The sequence below is a fragment of the Sphaerulina musiva genome (genome assembly GCF_000320565.1).
Source record: "Sphaerulina musiva SO2202 unplaced genomic scaffold SEPMUscaffold_4, whole genome shotgun sequence".
In the NCBI taxonomy this organism is placed as follows: domain Eukaryota; kingdom Fungi; phylum Ascomycota; class Dothideomycetes; order Mycosphaerellales; family Mycosphaerellaceae; genus Sphaerulina; species Sphaerulina musiva.
The window spans coordinates 473,638-489,610 of record NW_016017386.1 but is presented as its reverse complement, the minus strand read 5'-3'; the positions used below and the strand labels follow the sequence as shown (position 1 = coordinate 489,610).

Genomic DNA, 15,973 nt, shown 5'->3' with positions numbered 1-15,973 from the left:
CAATGGCAGACCGCCAAGAGAAGCTATCTCCACAAACCCATCGGAGATTATCTCACCATGCGAAACAGACGTCATTCAGCTTCTAACCATGTAACAGACATGTAAGTGAGGTACCTCCCAACCACAGTCAAGTACCGTAGTGATGGTCGAGATGGATATTCTTCTCTTCCTTCTCCCTCAAACCACCAAGTACAAGTAAGAAATCCACTACAATGGCCTCTCCCACAGCAGTCTTTCGCAAGAACGCCACCGCCCTCATCACCGGAGCCGCGAGTGGCGTTGGCCTCGCCGTAGCCAAGCTATGTGCCTCCCACTCCATGAACATCTACCTCGTGGACAACAACAAGGAAGCCCTCAACTCCGCCAAGGAGAGCGTCAAGAGCAGCGGCACCGTCAACACTCATGTTCTCGATGTTGCCAACCTCGAAGACTGGGCCACACTCCGGAAGAAAGTGGAAGGGGAGGGCAAGAAACTGGATTTCCTCCATCTCAATGCCGGCATTGGCCTGAAGAGCGACTGGACCGACGCGGCATACTTTCAGAAAATCTTTGATGTACCCAGAAAAGCCCCCCTTTCCTCTCTCCCCTTCATTATCATAAGCCATCATCTGCGTGCCGACAGAGTACTGACATGTAGTCCAATGGGACAAACCACAGGTGAACTTATTCGGAGTCGTCAACGGCATCAACACCTTCTTCCCCCATTTCGAAAACAACACTTCTTCCGAGCAGAAAGCCATAGTCGTGACAGGCTCGAAGCAAGGCATCACCAACCCACCAGGAAATCCCGCGTACAACGCAAGCAAGTCTGCAGTCAAGACCCTGACGGAGCATCTCCACTTCGATCTCGCCAAGTCTTCGCCCCAGACTTCTGTGCATCTGCTCGTGCCAGGCTGGACCTTCACCGGCTTGACGGGTGGCGGTCAGACGAAGACGAAGCCTGATGGTGCGTGGTCGCCAGAACAGGTGGCGGATTACCTGTACCAGAAGATGGGTGAGGGCAAATTTTATGCCATTTGTCCCGATAATGATGTGGATTGGGAGACTGATCGCAAGCGCATGACCTGGACCATGGGAGATGTGGTGTATGAGAGGAAGCCGCAGAGCAGATGGTTGGATGAGTTCAAGGAGGAGGCGAATGAGACGATGAATGCGATGAAATTGGGTCAAAGCCAGAAGGGAAGTTCATCTTGATCATTTGACGATCGCGAGCGAGGCTGCCAATGATAGCATGTTCGCAGACTTCATTGGCTAGTGGATCAAGTCCACTTGAAGATAGCTGAGAGTGAGAGATTGAGAGTGAGAGAGGCCAATTCAATATCTGAGCGAGCGGCCCTATAACGAACTTCTTCTGTCGTCTACTTCCAATCCTGACCCGAGCTTTTTCTTCGATTGGCTTCTGTTCTTATTAATTTATTCCACTCAAGCGAGCGACCTTGATCCATCCTGAACCTTCTTCCCCAGTCTGTCGTGTTCAGTGAATGCATCATATCCATCATCTACTCACAAGCACGTCCCTGGCGAATTCCAATTTCCATATTCAGCTCCACCGTGGCTTCGCTGACCCAATGTCTCAAGCCCTCGTGCAATATCTGTGTCTCACAACCTTGCTTGCAGCACCAAGTCGAACGTGATCGGATCCTCTCGAGTCTCGTTGGCACAGCTGTAAAGCTGTGTGTCTGGCGACGCGGGGGCTTGTAGTCAAGTTCGAGGAACGGAGATGCTCCTGGTTGGCGGAAGACAACAGTCCGATGTCTTGATCTATACTGCGAGCTCTCACACTGGTCGTCTCATACTAACACTTCTGGCATGATCACAGCCTAGTTCTTGAGACTTTATGAATTTGCATAGATGCAATTTCCACTTTGTGCTGATTTGCTAGTGAAGTGAAGCGAAGCCTGGGTGGATGCGGCCATGCCGTATTGTCTCAGGCTGGTCGTGCAGCCTACCTCGCATGAGGCTGAGTGGATGAGTTGGGAGACAAGAGGTCCGCTCAAGACGGCACATGGCTTGGAGATCTTCACCTCACGCACAGCAGACATGCTTCGACTGTCAAGTCACGTGTCTGCCGTGGCACCCTGCGAGTCCATACTGCAGACGCAGCAAAGCCCCACGATGAGGGTCTTGGTCTTGTTTTGTCGAAGCTGAACATTCAGGGAGGCAGTGTGCAGTGCCACAAATCCTCGGGAATTCCAGAACCAGAGTCATCGCCTTCTACTGATCAATCAGATTTCATCGCAGACATAAGCATTTCACCAAATGGTTCACAAACGAATGTACGTACCTTCAAGTTGACTCGCTAGTACAGCAGCCTGCCACAATAAGATCATCAGCACTTGCATCATTTCACATCAATCGCAGCATTCATGGGCTCACCTGCTGCACGCCCATACTCTGATGCAACGTCTTCAGTGCGCCAATGACCCACATCCTGACCGGGCCTCCAGGCGGATCAGCGGCACCAGCAGCAAACAAAGGAAACTGTGTTTGATATCCTCCCGACATTCTGACGAACGGCAAAGCAACCTCATTCTCTTCCGCATGTCGAAAAGGGTTGTGATTTCTCGAATTGAATCCCGATGAAGGCTGCTCCGTGATATGTCCACTCGCATCCGTAGTATAATGGATAGGAAACCTGTGACTCAAGTGCTGAGGTATGACGGCTAAGATGTTTAGCTGCAATTGCCTCACAGATCCAATATAAAACTGGATCCGGTCCAGTTGTGCCCGATCGACCTTGTTACCAGAAGCTCGCAGATTGACTAGTGCTTTGCGTAGCACGTCAGTCAACATGATCCGGTAGCCCCAATTCCCACTAAATATCTGAGCGATGATGTAACTGTCGAAAACATAGCAGTAGTCCGAGTATATCATCTGGCCTGTAGCACCTCTGTAACGTGGTTTCCAATCTTCTGGCGCGTCTGCGAGGATCGACTCCAACTCGGCATAGAGTGCAAGCGCATCATCGACAATCGATTGAGCTTGAGGTGGCGATGCCGGGTAGTTGCCAGGCAATAGTCGAGCGTTGAGATCCGCGATTCGCAATCCGGCGAGGTGAAAGCGCCAGACACTCTCGGTTGGATCGGGAATGAACCTCTCTGCAACTTTCTGCATAGCGCGCACATGTGCTGGTATCGGGAGTCGTCGACTCAGGCAGCTTAATATGAGATTGGTACACGTCTGAAGAAAGAGTCGACATCCTGTCTGCGTACTAAACTGTTTACTGCCGCGCAGCTGAAGTAGAGAAGCTGCCCCGTTGACGTGTTCCCGCCAGGAGTCCAGATTGCGCTGAAAGCCGGAGACGTTTTCGAATATACCCAGGATCGTGATGGCTACCAATGTGCTGTCCCGTGTGCGCTCGGTGGAGTTCTGCAGAGCATTGTTTGTCTTTCGAATGGCATCGACGTACTGCTTCTGAGCCTCTGCTTCGAGCTGGTGACTACGCCCAATCTGGCTGACCGCGCCAGCAGTCCCTAGTGCCTTCACAGCAGCCAGCAGACAGCCGTTGCCAACCTCGATGTCCCACTGATCTCTTTTGTCATTGTACTTGTACACGTACGTATCGAAGAAGTAGGCCAGAGCCAGGTCGTCCAGTCCCGGGAGTGAGTTCGCGGGCGATGCTCGGGGCGAAAAAGATGGATTGGATCCACCACCGTGGCAACTTAGCTCGACTGCAGAATCCCGAGTGGACGATCTCGTGAGAAGTGTTGCTGAAGGAAGCTCCTCCACCGCCAGGTCGGAAGCTCGATCGCTCGGACTAGCAATGGTCGTGGAAGCAGTGGTCGATGGGGACAGCGACACTTCAGGAGCACTTTCTGCTGGGCGCCGAGTGCCCTTCTGCGCGTGGACTTTCTCGATCACCCGTTCGCTCTCATCGTGGAACATCAAGGACGTGAGGTCTCGATAACCTCCACAATCCCAGCCCGCCCTCTCGCACCTCTCGCAGCCACCCTCGCGTAGATCGCACTATAGCACGCACACGACTCGGTCAGCGAGGTAGCCACTTGCGGGAAGCATGGATGGAGTGGACTGCACGCCGTGAGGGTTCCATCTGGTCGAGCATCGCCCCACTGTCAGGTGTGTTCGTCGACAACACGCTCATGACACGCACCTTGATCTTCCGTCTCCGACATGTCCCACAGCCCTTGGACGGCCGTCCGCGAAAAGGCATCGCCCGGAACGGTGTCGGCGTCGCTCTCGAAGGATGCCGTCTCACCAACTGGACATTGGTCGAGGTGAGGTGGAGTCGTTCGGTGATGGGCCGGGATTGCGTAAGTGGCGAGAGATGCGCGTTGTTGGGTCCTCGAGTGGCAGTTTCCGGCTGTTCAGGCTGTTCAGCGCGGTGTGGGTGTGCCCGGTGTGCCTTTTGTGGTGATCCCTGCGGCGTGATGGCGGACCAAGCTCGGACTGGACATGGATGGGATGGGGGCCAAGTCAGCAAACCCAAAAGCAGTCCTACATGCTATGATGCTACCTGACCTTATTAAGTGCCGATGCTGCATACCTTAAGGCTTACCCAGGTATTTCTCGACTCGATCACGGATGTCTGTCTAGGTAGGTAAGGTACCTAGGTATCCCTGTCGTGTGGGCGGGGTACAGTGAGTGAGTGGAGAGACCTGAATGAGGTATACCAACTATAAGGTACTCCGCGCGCGAGGACGGTTCTCAGGTGGTGGTAGCAAGAAGCTGAAAGAGCGTCAAAAATGGAGAAGAGTAGAAGAGTGATGAGGTAAGGGAGGAGTTCGGCAGTAGAGTGTGGCACAAATGCTGTCGTCAAGTCATTATACATCTGCTTGGGTGCGTCGTGATACAAGTAGTCGACCTTGGCAGACCCTCGCGAATGGAAGACAGCGAGTGCTTCTCTCCTCGGGCTTGTACATGTACATTAGGTACGGTATATATACATATCTGGTACGATATGGTATGGTGCTTTATGAGCTCCGACTTCCCATCGGCTCAAATGGAAAGGCGATAGCCGCGGCTGCCATCACCACGTATAAAGTGGCGCAAATGTAGATGGGCACCGGGGTGGATGTATCCGCGTATCTGCCAGAACATGTCAGTAAGGTAATGCTCGAAGTCTATGCCTGGATTTTTGTCACCCACGTTGCGACCACGGCACTCATGATGCCCATCAGTCTGTTGAATCCAATGGAGATGCCGTTGCCTGTTCCACGATGTGCAGAAGGCAGGACTTCCGGAGTGTACGCGTACAATGTGCCATAGTAGATGTTCTGCATTTCTGTGTTAGCCGTCAGGTCTCACAACACCGATGTTCGAGGTGGCAAGTCGGCGAGCACGGCCAGGAGCCAGAAGCAATAGTCAGATGTTGGTATAAGCATTGCAGGCAGGGTTCTCAGACAAGCTCTGTGCGGACACAAAGCCTCTCACGTCCGCAGCCTCAAGATTACCATCGTACAGCATACGCATTTTGTAATATGCCTCATGATGATATTCCAGCGTGGGATGCTCTCTGGAAACGAGTCTGACGATCGGTGTGACATTCTGTCACTCCGAACGGCGTCTCCTAACACCACCCAAACCTGCCTCGCAATTTCAGATCTATACTGCTGGTCGGCGCCGCACAAGCATGGCTCGCCGCCTGCGCATGAACAAAGCCAATGCGAGAGTGATATATTGGATGCGTAGAACAGAGCGCTATGAGCATGTAGCTGTCTCATCCCACTCTCGTTTCTTATTCTGTATGGAAAAACAGTGGGAAAGAACGGACGACTTACCAAGCAGAAACTGATGGCGCACGTGAATCCTGCAATATATTAGTGAAAGCTTCTACCACTCCGTATCATCAGACCCTTACCAAAGTTTTGCGCGTTCGTCTTGACCTGAGTGTACGAGAAGAAGAAGGCCATTGTGACCAGAGCTCCAATGACCTGTGAGGGGGTTCAGTTGAGCACGAATGGCATCCTCAATCACATCATACCATTGTTCCACGTCGTCCCCAAAAGAAGCGGGACTTGCACATATAGCCAGCCAGAATTGGGCTCGGAATGCTGCACAGATTGGCGATAGCGTAATTGCGCCAGACTTCGTTCGGAGACAAGCCTCCAAGCTGAGCTCCTCGAGTTTTCAAATAGACCCTGCTGAAGTCAGCATGTCTGAGAACGATGAACAGATATGTGTAAAGGGCACGCACGGCAGGAACACGTTGAACAGCGGATACGCCAGCCCGATGAGAAGCCAGGAAAACCAGATCAGGCTTGTCGATAGAGCCAGCTTCTTGGTGGAGAACAGGCCTGTCAGATGGACTCCCACCTCGCCAAAGGAGAACTTGGACTTCGCGTGTGCTGCTCCCGAACCGCGTCTGAGATAGCTGCCAGTCACTCCACAAGCCTGAAAGTCCTCAATGGTGAGGCTGCATGGCCTGTTGTACTTCTTGGCGATGAATTGAAGGGTATCCACGACCTCAGCGTCTCTGCCTTCGCCAACCAGATATTTGGGAGTTTCACGTAGCCTGATGACTGTGATCCGGAGTATAGACAGGAGGAATATCAGTGCTCCGTTGGTAAACCACATATATCTCCACTGTAAATTGTAGTTAGCCATGCATTTCTTCGAAAGTCTCCCGGGCATGTTCCATCCAACATACGCCAGGGTTTGTGTCCCAATTACAGGGCACACCAGTTTCAACTGGATCTCCAGGACAGCTATAATTTGGGATGAAAGCCCACGCAAACAAGCCGGCCACCAGCTGTCCAAGTCCCCACCATGCCGCCATGAGCGTAAGCAACCATTGATCCTTCGAAGGCAAGTACTCCAAAAACACAGCAGTGTCCAGAACAAGATTCCCTCCCGCTCCGAAGGCTGCAAGAGAAACAAACAGTCCAAGGACAATCCAGTTTGGCGATGCACCTGCCACCATGCAGAACACGCTCGAGATCAGCAGGCTGACGTTGAAGGCGTACTTCCTCCCAATGACATCGGCAGACAGGCCCCAAAAGAGCGCGCCTACCAACATGCCGACATAGGACGCAACAGTCAAGCCGTAGTCCCAGCCAGGCTTGAACTCGTAGGCAGCTTGTCCTGCAATAATGCTCTGAATCAAGAGAATCAGAGAGTCTACTGCGTATCCAAAGCCATTCAACACAAAGAGTTTCCACTGATAGCCCGTCATGCCAATCTCGTCAATAGCATTGTTGACTAGGTGCATCTTCTTGTTAAGCACAGGGTCCACATCTTCGAGCGCGAGCAGATCGCTCTTGTCCAGACCGTATTCGTCTTCGCTTCTCCCCGTTGTACTCTCGTACGCGCGCGAACCGCTCGAAAGGTGCGATTCCAGCACGCCGCCCTTGGTCTTGTCGTCGTCGCCATATCCCGTCGTCGCCGCCATATTGCGAGTCGCGTCGGAGTAAGAGGAAGTCTCCGCCAGCTCGATGCTGTCTCTGCTCGAGCGGGCGAGAAGGCGTTCGGACTCCAGGGCGGGAGGAGGAGGGGGAGGAGGGGGAGGAGGAGGAAGAGGAGTGGTGATAAGGTCAAAGATAAGAAGGTATGGCTATGGTGACAAGATTGCAGCAGCTGTGGCGGTCTGCGTGCGAATTAAGTGGTTGCAACGTGACATTGGCGAAACTAAGTCCTCGAAGAAGGAAGGTGTATGAAGCACATAATGCAATGCAATGTCGATCTGTAGGTAAGGTACCTTAGGTAACCTTGGAAGGCATACGTGGGTGGTCCTCTGTAGGGAGATGGGTGTGCTTTCGCTTTCTTCCAGGCTGTTGCCGGAAGGTGTCTACAGCTCTCGGATCAGAGCTGACCCTCTGTCGTTCCGTCATTCGAGCGCCAGTCTTCGTACCACGGCGCTGTTCGCCTGCCCGTCCGCCTGCCTGTCTGTATGTCTGATCGTTTGCCAGCCCGGAGTTTCAAGCGCCATGGCTCTTGCGACAGGGCAAAGGCGCAGGTGCGTCTGATGGTCGACAGGCCAAGCGCCTGGATTATTCGAGGGGATCAAAGGGATGATGTTGCATCGTGGAAGATGCAGGGCAAGCGAAAAAGAGTGGAGAGCTGGGTTTGCGGTATAGGCACCACAGAAGCAGAGGTCAGGTAGCCGATAGGTAGTCGACACTCGACAATCTTGCAAAATTTCCCGAGTCCAATGAGGACGTGAATAAAACTACAGGAGACTGGTACCTCCTACCTTACCTCCCACCTCCTAGTTCAGCAAAATTGCTTATCTTAGCGGTGTGACCTTCAGCCACTTTCTTCGCGCCGGAAAAGGACGAACACCTGAGCCGTGATCCGCTTACAGGTTTGGCGAGGCAATAACTTAGATACATAGTTTAGTGACGGCGGCGGGAGTGGGACAGTACTAGTTACCAGTACCATAAGACTGATGGCCTCGAGATCATCCATGTACCTCCTAGTTACAGTTACAATGTACTACTACCTACCTACTGCAGCTTCCACCATCATTGCAACTTCATCTCCTGGACCCCTTTGCCACGCAAAAACTTCTCGACGTGTCTGCAAGAGAGACACGTTCGCCGTCTTCGTCTCCGCTGTCACGCGTCGTGTCCTCTATTTGAATGCTGAGTGGAGGTATTGAACGCCGGGGGAATGGTATGCAAATGCAGCCACGACGAAACGCACGCAAAGAAACAAGAATCGAGCATCAATTCGCGCCAGTCATTACCCAACCAGAGATGCTTTCTCCGTATGTACAAGGCCCCTCATGAGCATGTACGACACTGGCCACCCATCCCATGCTTGATATCCATAATCGTGGTCCTTTGCAATGATTGCAAAACAGTTTGTTTTGGCTGTCCTCCTTGTCCCTTGCAAAGGATCGATTGCAAGGTACGAGGATGTACGCGAGCTGGAAAACCGGAGGCAGCCTTTGCAGAAGCTCCAAAAACCACAGCCCATGATGCTTCGGGAGTGAAGATGAGCACCAGCGCCGCCATGTCTGCGTGAGCTATACATGCTGAGGGCGAGCGCCACCACCAGCTGCAACAGTCGCCGGCGTGCTCGCAGGTGCTGGCGGCGGATAATACTCCTGCTGATATTGGTCATCGGCGTAGTCATCATCGGCGTAGTCTTCGTCGTCGTAGTATTCTTCGTCATCAGGAGGCGGCAAGCTTGGATCGTAGTTCTGCGGATGAGCAGGTGGTGCCGGAGCCGCAGCATTGTTGGCGGTGTTGTTCTTGCTCTTCCCTGTGCCCTTCTTGTTCTTGCGTCCCTTCATCTTGGCCTTCTCGAGCAGTCTCCGCTTCTCTTCAGCCTTTTTGCGTTCCTTACGGTCTTTGATCTCATATGCACGGATCAAAGCATAAGGCGGCACACCATAGATGTCTTCGTACTCGCAGAACTCGCAGATCCACATGTCATCGTGCTTCGGCCGGTGGTGGTAGTTCTGATACTGTTGGTTCTTCTTCCGCTGCGCTGCTTGCATCGCGTATTCCTTTGTTGGATTTCGACGAGGCCTGGGCTTGGGCGGTGCAGCTTGCTGCTGCTGGGGATGACCTGCAGAGTTTGCGGGCGGTGGAGGTGGGCGGTTGGCATTGACGGAAGGATGCTGCCCGCGTGATAGTGGTGAAGTCTGTGTGCCGTGCGCGTGCTGCGGCATTGATCGCGCTGGCGTGGGCGTGCCGGCGACGTACTGGCCTTGCTGGTCGACCATTTTCGTAGCGGAGTCGGATTCGCATGTGAACGTGAACTGTGAGTTGGGGGCTGATAAGTTGATGTCGATACTAGTAGTAGATGAAAGCAAGCTCACGTTCTCTCGACCCTTGGTTGCTGGTGTCAACGGCCCTTGTTCGGCAGCAGTTTTGATGGCCTGGGAGATGATCCCACCGGTGTTTTCTATGCCGGGGGTCGTTACGTCAGCCATCTCTAGTCAATCAAAGAAATATACATGGTGCACTCGAGTCATGAGGCAGTAGGTAGTATTTACCTTCTCCATTTCTCACATCGCTCGCACGTGGCGAAGAGCGCGAGTTGTAGCCATTGACAGTGTTGATCGTGCTGCTTCCTAACGGTCTTCGGTGTCTGCCATCTTGCCTGCCATATCGTCCTCGCCCTGCGCCGCTGATTCCAGTGCCTGAGCCAGCGATGGACGGAGCTACGTGTGGATCGTAGTATTGCTGCTGTGTGTGCTGTATCCCATTCGTTCCATCCTCATCAACCTCGGGATGAGAATTGCTTATCCCCATGTTTGCCATTTCCGCGCTCAATTGACTCTGATGCATGCTCGAAGCCGAGGACAGTGGAATCTTCCGCTTCTTCTTGTTGCTGGTGTTCTCGAAGCTTTCGTATCCATCGCCTGAGGATGCTGTTGAGCCTGGGGGCGGTGGCTTGTTTGCAGCACGCGAGGCCTCTACTAGTCGCCTCTGCAAAGAGTCTGGCTTCAGACCACTCCCATTCGTCATCGGAGCAGTAGCATAACGGTAGTCGGGATGGTCAAACTCCACTTCATCGTCGCCGCTGTCCCCATCGTGCCCACAAGTGCAATGATCATGGTGCACGGCATGGTGGCGGTGATGGTTGTCGTGTTCATGTTCATGGTCATGGTCATGCTCCTCGTGCTCGTGATCATGCTCATGGAGGTGGTGGTGATGGTGAACGTCGCCGTTCGTCAGCCGTGGCTGCTGCGCCGGCGTACCGGTCTCCTGCACACTGAAAGTCAGGGTGGGCGAGATTGGCGGTGGACTCGGTGGAAACACCAGAGATGACACCTGTTCCGGCGACAGTTTGGCTCGCAGTCGGCTCCTCGGGAGAGGTCGAATGGCACGGTCTGGATAGATGGATGACGCCGTGTCAGGAAATCGCCCTGGCGAGAGGGAATGGGATCGATGATAGCTATGCGTAGCCAACTCTGCACAAGTTTCCGACGTGTTAGCACAGGCCTACCAAGAGGGTTCCACCCACGGTATAATCGCCATGAGAGCTCCCATGACAGTGCTCGTCATGGCGAGTAGTGCCTGCAGTGCCCGTATGCGCAGCAGTCTCGAAACCTCGAGTCTGCCGAGATCACATCTCGCCAAATGGTCCTTGCCACGGTCCTTGCCACGTCTTCTTGCGGTCCAAGCCGTGACGCAGACCCATCGCAGCGTGGTTGTCCCGGACTTACCAGCAGTCGTAGCCATATTCCATCTGCCTCCTCGTCGCTATCGGAGATCTCGAAGAGAGTTGCTCCTAGTGGCCCTCTTTTATCGCACACGAGCAGGTTCACCGGGGTTTGAGTCGGGCGCTGATATATGCGTGGTTAGCACGTTGGCGGGTTCGAAAGGCAAGCAGCCCAGGTGTGCTGTGGACAAGTCTTATGCATACAGTGTGTTTCGCGTGTTGGTATGCTAATGAGGAGTAAGGTAAGGTCCAGTGTAGGGCACAGCGAAGTGGTGGTCATAGAACACCTTGGAACTTCCAAGGTTAGGGCGTGGGAGGAGTAATAGAATAGCGAACGCCGAAGTGTCTCCACACTTGAAACCTCAGGTGTGTTCGTCCGTGTCTTCTTCTCCGTCCCTTTCACACACACACACATTTTCGTCGCCTTTCTCTACCTCATGCCCGTCGAAAAAGACCGCCAACTGAGGCTCACGTAGACAAATGGAGCATATCAGGCATTTACGTCTCGAGCATCAGGTTGGCGAGACGAGACCAGGCCAGACGAGACGTGGTCCCGTGGCCAGGCAGCTCTGAATGCGAAGAACAGAACTGGAATAAATGTCTGAGGCAACGGAATAGATGCAATGAACGGGGCCGACGCTTGTGGGCGTGGCGGTAGAGGGCTCATGTCTGACGGCTCTATATCTAGGCATTTCTTGTGCCTCACTGGATTTAGCACAGGAGCATGTCAGTATGATCTGATGCCTTTCTCTGGTCGCAGTGCAACACCTTTGCTGCGCTACCAAAATGCTCCGACGGCTTGGTCGACCGGGCGCACGGTAACCACTACGATTTCCAGTCCTTGGCCTCGTCTGTCAGACTCTGGGATGCATTCAGATGAATTGTATCCGCTGTCGGCGGTCTTGTCATTCTCAGCGTCTGATCTCAGGTTAGCTCAGCGGCACTCGGATGAGGATATATAACTTACCTTGCAGACTCTTTGGCAGTGCATCCTGCCACTTTAGCTTCATCAGCGTCCGCCCGGTTAGCATATTGGTGTCCAGCCTAGCCTGGCCAAACCGCGTGTAAGAGTCCTGCGCTCCTTCGCTGCACTGGAGACTCTCGATGAACGACTCATAGCAAGACATGGCCCATGTCAACTTTGCCACTCGATGTTCAGCTTCGGCCATCAGCCCAGCTGCGATGTATAGCTGAGTGGTGGCGAGAGCCCATTCGCCGGAGACGACAGCAGCACGGGCGCGGGCGAAGCCTTCACGAAGTTGGTTCATGATTTGAATCATGTCTGGCATCTCACGCGAGTCTGAGCATGTGAAAGCTGTGGCACTGAGCTCTTGCAGCTCCTGTGGAAAATGAGAGTGACTGCGAATGTGAAGTGGAAGATCGTGGTAGACCACGCCGAGTTCCTTGTAGACCTTGGCAAGACCGTCGAATGAAGTGGAGTAGAGAAGAAGAACGTGCTCGAGCTGAGCTTTGCTGTAGGGACCAGGCTCAAATGAAGGGACACTTTGACGAGAAGCCGCTGACATTCCCATATCTGATGTGGTGCTTTGGTGAATGGCTTGCAGCGAGGGCCATATAATCGCGGCGTTTGGGTTGTTGTCGGTATTTCGCTCTGACGGACTTGATGACGTGTTTTGGCTGTGCTGTTGAATGGCAAAGATTCTCAGTTTGCCTATGAGGATGCCTTGACCTTTATATGGCGGCACTGTTGATGCTTTGCCGGGTGGTTGGAGCAGTGTGACACAGGACAATAGAGACAATAGCACCGCCGCCGAGACATGTGCGCGTGCAAAAGGCACGGCCCGCACGTCACCAGCGCAAGTGAAGCAGGCGTGTGCACGAGGGTTGGAGCAGCGTTTGCAGCCGGGTAACTGCAATCTAGGTACCATCAGGTAGGTATCTATACCACGAGACGTTGGCAGGGCTCTATTGTAACCTTTCACAATCATCATGCTGATGGCAGGCCGCAGCATCATCTCAGCAGCAAAAAGCCCAATCCAAATGGGTCACCCTCACCTCCAAGACGCAGTGTCAATACGGTAGCGTGTATCCGAATGTCAGTTTGTCGTCCTGACTTGAATTTAGATCCACTTGTAGCGCATTAGCTGGAGAGCACGTGAGGCTGGGGCACTATTCAGGGAGAATTGAAAACCTCAGGTACAGGTATCTTCGTTCAGCTGACTTACTGATTCAAACTGAGGAGGATACAGTTAAACACCTGGTACGCTGTAAAGTCAGGTACCTCCTAATGTAGGTAGGTGAGCTTCCAGGTTGGCTACGGTTCTGCCAAATAGTAGGTACTGTTCCCTCATTGCGGCAAGTGCGTTCGAAACCACAGGCCAGTCAAACATTGCTCGCGTCCTATTACTTGCCTTGGCCAACTTACAACAACGGCCAAGGAAACCATATCAGTCAAGCGCCCGGCGAGAAGAAGCAGTCGCAAGAGCGAAGAAGTGATCACGGATTTCTCAGGGCGGTCAACGCTGTGGGGGCAGCCAAGGGAAGTCGAAGACTCTGGCGGACGACGAGTAAAGCAAGTAAGCTGTCGGTATGTCATCAGGGAGCTCGGGAAACAGAGTACAGGTACTGAACTGGCTCCGCAGCATCTCTGTAGAAAGCATCGAGTCTAGACCTGTTGGAACTGGAAAGCCAGAACGGACTGACCCAGCACGATGAGGCGCCTTCATCGTTTCAAAGTCACGTATTGCAGCCGCGATTGTTACCATCGGCAAGACGAATGGTACTATTAGAACTTCGTCAAGACTAGGCGACTCAGCATCACTAATGCCAGACACTCACCACCTCATCCATGCTTCCAAATGTCAAGAACATTCTCAACACGCAATGGAAATATCCACAGCGGCGTTGCCTTCATTGGTACAACTCTATACCTTGATAGGTAACACATCGCTCGGGCTCAGAAGCGGCAGTCCTAAAATTTGCAGCACACCAGTCACACTGCCATCACTACTCACTCATATTCAAAGCTCTAACACCCTCCAGCTTCCGCACTCCCTTTCCAAGCAAAGCATCTGCCAACGCCGGCCACGGAGCCGGCCTTGACTCCACTACCAACGAAGCGTTCGCTGTCCCAGCACCACCAACGACATTCCGTCCGATAGCCTCAAACTGTTGCTAGGGGTTGATAAAGCCATCTTGGGTGCTAGTATCCTAGTACTCCCAATCTACGACAGAACCCAAGTTCGACATGAAGATGACATGGAGTCAAAGAAGCAGTGTTCGTTTTGTTGTTGTTGTGGGATATCAATTATAGACGTACCTACAGGCGCCTTACGTGCAAAAGGCTTGATATGTAAAGGTAAGGTAAGGAAGGTAAGGTACGTACCTAGGTATGTTGAGCAAAACGCTGTGTTCGAACAGCCAGCCAGCCCTATGAAATGCCCCAGAAAAACTTGAATCACGAGATGGGTCTTACTAGGAGGTAGGTCCCTTACCTCTTGCCCCTCTACCCCTCCCCCCATTTTTCGCCTATAATGATTTCACTGTACACGTCTGATGCGGTATCTGATATAGCAAACTTTCTGCGGTTCGATCAATCACTCCGAAGATTGTTACTCAAGACCTAGGCAGCAGCAGCTACAGTGAGTATCACTATGACTTCGAAGAAGAAAGTCACTAAGAGGTAGCGACATGAGACGAAAAAAAAGGCTGTAGATCTTCCCGTCTTCAGACGCCGTTGCGTCCGTAATAACCGTGGCGCGGAAAAGGTATAATTTTGTGCATAGGGAGGGTTTCTCGCTCTATGGTTGAGATTGGGGGATGGTCGTCGTCTACATGTATAGAGTGTCTCAACAGCATTCGTGTTGTAAGGTACTGTATAAGGTACTGTACCTGATGGCTAATGCTGGTCCTTATCACACATACCTACCTAGGTATGTAATACGTGAAACGGCTTGGAGGGTGAGGTATATTCTGGCTATTGTTTAGCGTCTTGACAGCACTAGGTGATTCTTAGGGGCAAGAAGTAGGAAGAGGAGGCTGAGGAGGCTAGTCTTACCTATACCTGTACCTGACTGATAAGATAGTAGGACCTATCTGGCATATAGGGGCTAGCTACTCACTACGTACGAGTTGAGATCGCGATAGATGATACATCGCATCTTCCGAGTTGAATACGGTAACCGTTGGAACTAGGTAATGTATGCATGAAACCGCGAATATAGTACCGCAAATAGTCCTTCTATACCTCGTGCGACGGGAATGTCCAAGGTAACAGCACAGCACTATACGACAAACTTGGCAAAGAAAAGAATGAGTTGTGTAACCGGGGGCGGAAGTACCTTACCTAACCTTACCTGTAGTGATCTGTCTCGCGTATAGGAGAGCTATTATTGGGATGCATGAACATGATACATTGCAGCATAGAGAGTGAACTAGGCGGGTAGCACTTTCCCGTCTCCTTGCTTTACCTAAGGTGTCCATGTATCTATGACGTTGAATATTTATCCAGCACTACACTACATGGATGCACCAGATACATACCTTATGTACATGTATCATGATGTATGTATTCTGTTGTTGAAAAAGTTGTCCCAAAACTCCGGTATAGAGCTCCTACATTGGGCGGCTTTTGCTGGACCCCGTCAACGTCAACGTCTCTTGTCGCCAATACCTCCTAAGGGGAATGACGACGATTGACTCGGTCTTGATTCGGTGTGTCTCGCGACTCGATGCAGCTGAGGAGGAACCGACCTTAGGTTGGGCAACACCTACATTGGGTAAGGTACCTAGATACCTACTACCTAGTAACTTCCACGTTGTCCAAGACCTGCCTCCAAGCAAAAAGGGACTTTTCTACGCAGGTACATGTCGGATACCTATACTAATCTAGGTACTGTACCTTACTTAAGGTACTGTCCCCTACCCGACCAGTCTG

General features: G+C 52.5%; 5 protein-coding genes across 5 annotated transcripts; 1 reads left to right on the top strand and 4 right to left on the bottom strand.

Annotated features, from left to right (window-relative positions):
* The first annotated feature begins 145 nt into the window (after window positions 1-145).
* Window positions 146-1,366, top strand: SEPMUDRAFT_148578 (NAD(P)-binding protein). The gene is made up of 2 exons (XM_016905010.1): window positions 146-554; window positions 658-1,366. Exons 1-2 carry the CDS (start codon window positions 213-215, stop codon window positions 1,192-1,194), a joined length of 879 nt encoding a protein of 292 aa, XP_016761328.1. The 5' UTR covers window positions 146-212; the 3' UTR covers window positions 1,195-1,366.
* A 715-nt stretch (window positions 1,367-2,081) lies between these two features.
* On the bottom strand, window positions 2,082-4,171 carry SEPMUDRAFT_162984 (uncharacterized protein; the record flags this gene model as incomplete). Its single annotated transcript, XM_016908025.1, has 4 exons — window positions 2,082-2,211; window positions 2,285-2,312; window positions 2,377-3,966; window positions 4,112-4,171. 4 exons carry the CDS (start codon window positions 4,169-4,171, stop codon window positions 2,153-2,155), a joined length of 1,737 nt encoding a protein of 578 aa, XP_016761327.1. The 3' UTR covers window positions 2,082-2,152.
* A 601-nt stretch (window positions 4,172-4,772) lies between these two features.
* On the bottom strand, window positions 4,773-7,533 carry SEPMUDRAFT_148576 (membrane transporter). Its single transcript, XM_016905009.1, has 7 exons — window positions 6,608-7,533; window positions 6,155-6,543; window positions 5,942-6,098; window positions 5,819-5,891; window positions 5,739-5,767; window positions 5,107-5,234; window positions 4,773-5,046 (listed from the first exon to the last, which is right to left on the bottom strand). The coding sequence occupies exons 1-7, from the start codon at window positions 7,346-7,348 to the stop codon at window positions 4,932-4,934; spliced, it is 1,632 nt and encodes a 543-aa protein (XP_016761326.1). The 5' UTR covers window positions 7,349-7,533; the 3' UTR covers window positions 4,773-4,931.
* Window positions 7,534-8,348: 815 nt separating this feature from the next.
* SEPMUDRAFT_125053 (uncharacterized protein) lies at window positions 8,349-11,349 on the bottom strand. The gene is made up of 4 exons (XM_016901950.1): window positions 11,281-11,349; window positions 11,081-11,200; window positions 9,905-10,825; window positions 8,349-9,813 (listed from the first exon to the last, which is right to left on the bottom strand). The coding sequence occupies exons 2-4, from the start codon at window positions 11,094-11,096 to the stop codon at window positions 8,927-8,929; spliced, it is 1,824 nt and encodes a 607-aa protein (XP_016761325.1). The 5' UTR covers window positions 11,097-11,200; window positions 11,281-11,349; the 3' UTR covers window positions 8,349-8,926.
* Window positions 11,350-11,854: 505 nt separating this feature from the next.
* Window positions 11,855-13,028, bottom strand: SEPMUDRAFT_107253 (uncharacterized protein; the record flags this gene model as incomplete). The annotated part of the gene is made up of 2 exons (XM_016900676.1): window positions 11,855-11,994; window positions 12,044-13,028. 2 exons carry the CDS (start codon window positions 13,026-13,028, stop codon window positions 11,855-11,857), a joined length of 1,125 nt encoding a protein of 374 aa, XP_016761324.1.
* Between the last annotated feature and the right edge of the window lie 2,945 nt (window positions 13,029-15,973).

Coding starts and splice junctions, on each gene's coding strand:
- SEPMUDRAFT_148578 (XM_016905010.1), top strand. CDS start 213: ATGGCCTCTCCCACAGCAGTCTTTCGCAAGAACGCCACCGCCCTCATC. Junction 555..657: donor ACTTTCAGAAAATCTTTGAT/GTACCCAGAAAA, acceptor GACAAACCACAG/GTGAACTTATTCGGAGTCGT.
- SEPMUDRAFT_148576 (XM_016905009.1), bottom strand. CDS start 7,348: ATGGCGGCGACGACGGGATATGGCGACGACGACAAGACCAAGGGCGGC. Junction 6,099..6,154: donor CTGTTCAACGTGTTCCTGCC/GTGCGTGCCCTT, acceptor TGACTTCAGCAG/GGTCTATTTGAAAACTCGAG. Junction 5,047..5,106: donor ATGAGTGCCGTGGTCGCAAC/GTGGGTGACAAA, acceptor ATGTTCTGGCAG/ATACGCGGATACATCCACCC.
- SEPMUDRAFT_125053 (XM_016901950.1), bottom strand. Junction 9,814..9,904: donor CGATGTGAGAAATGGAGAAG/GTAAATACTACC, acceptor CCCCCGGCATAG/AAAACACCGGTGGGATCATC.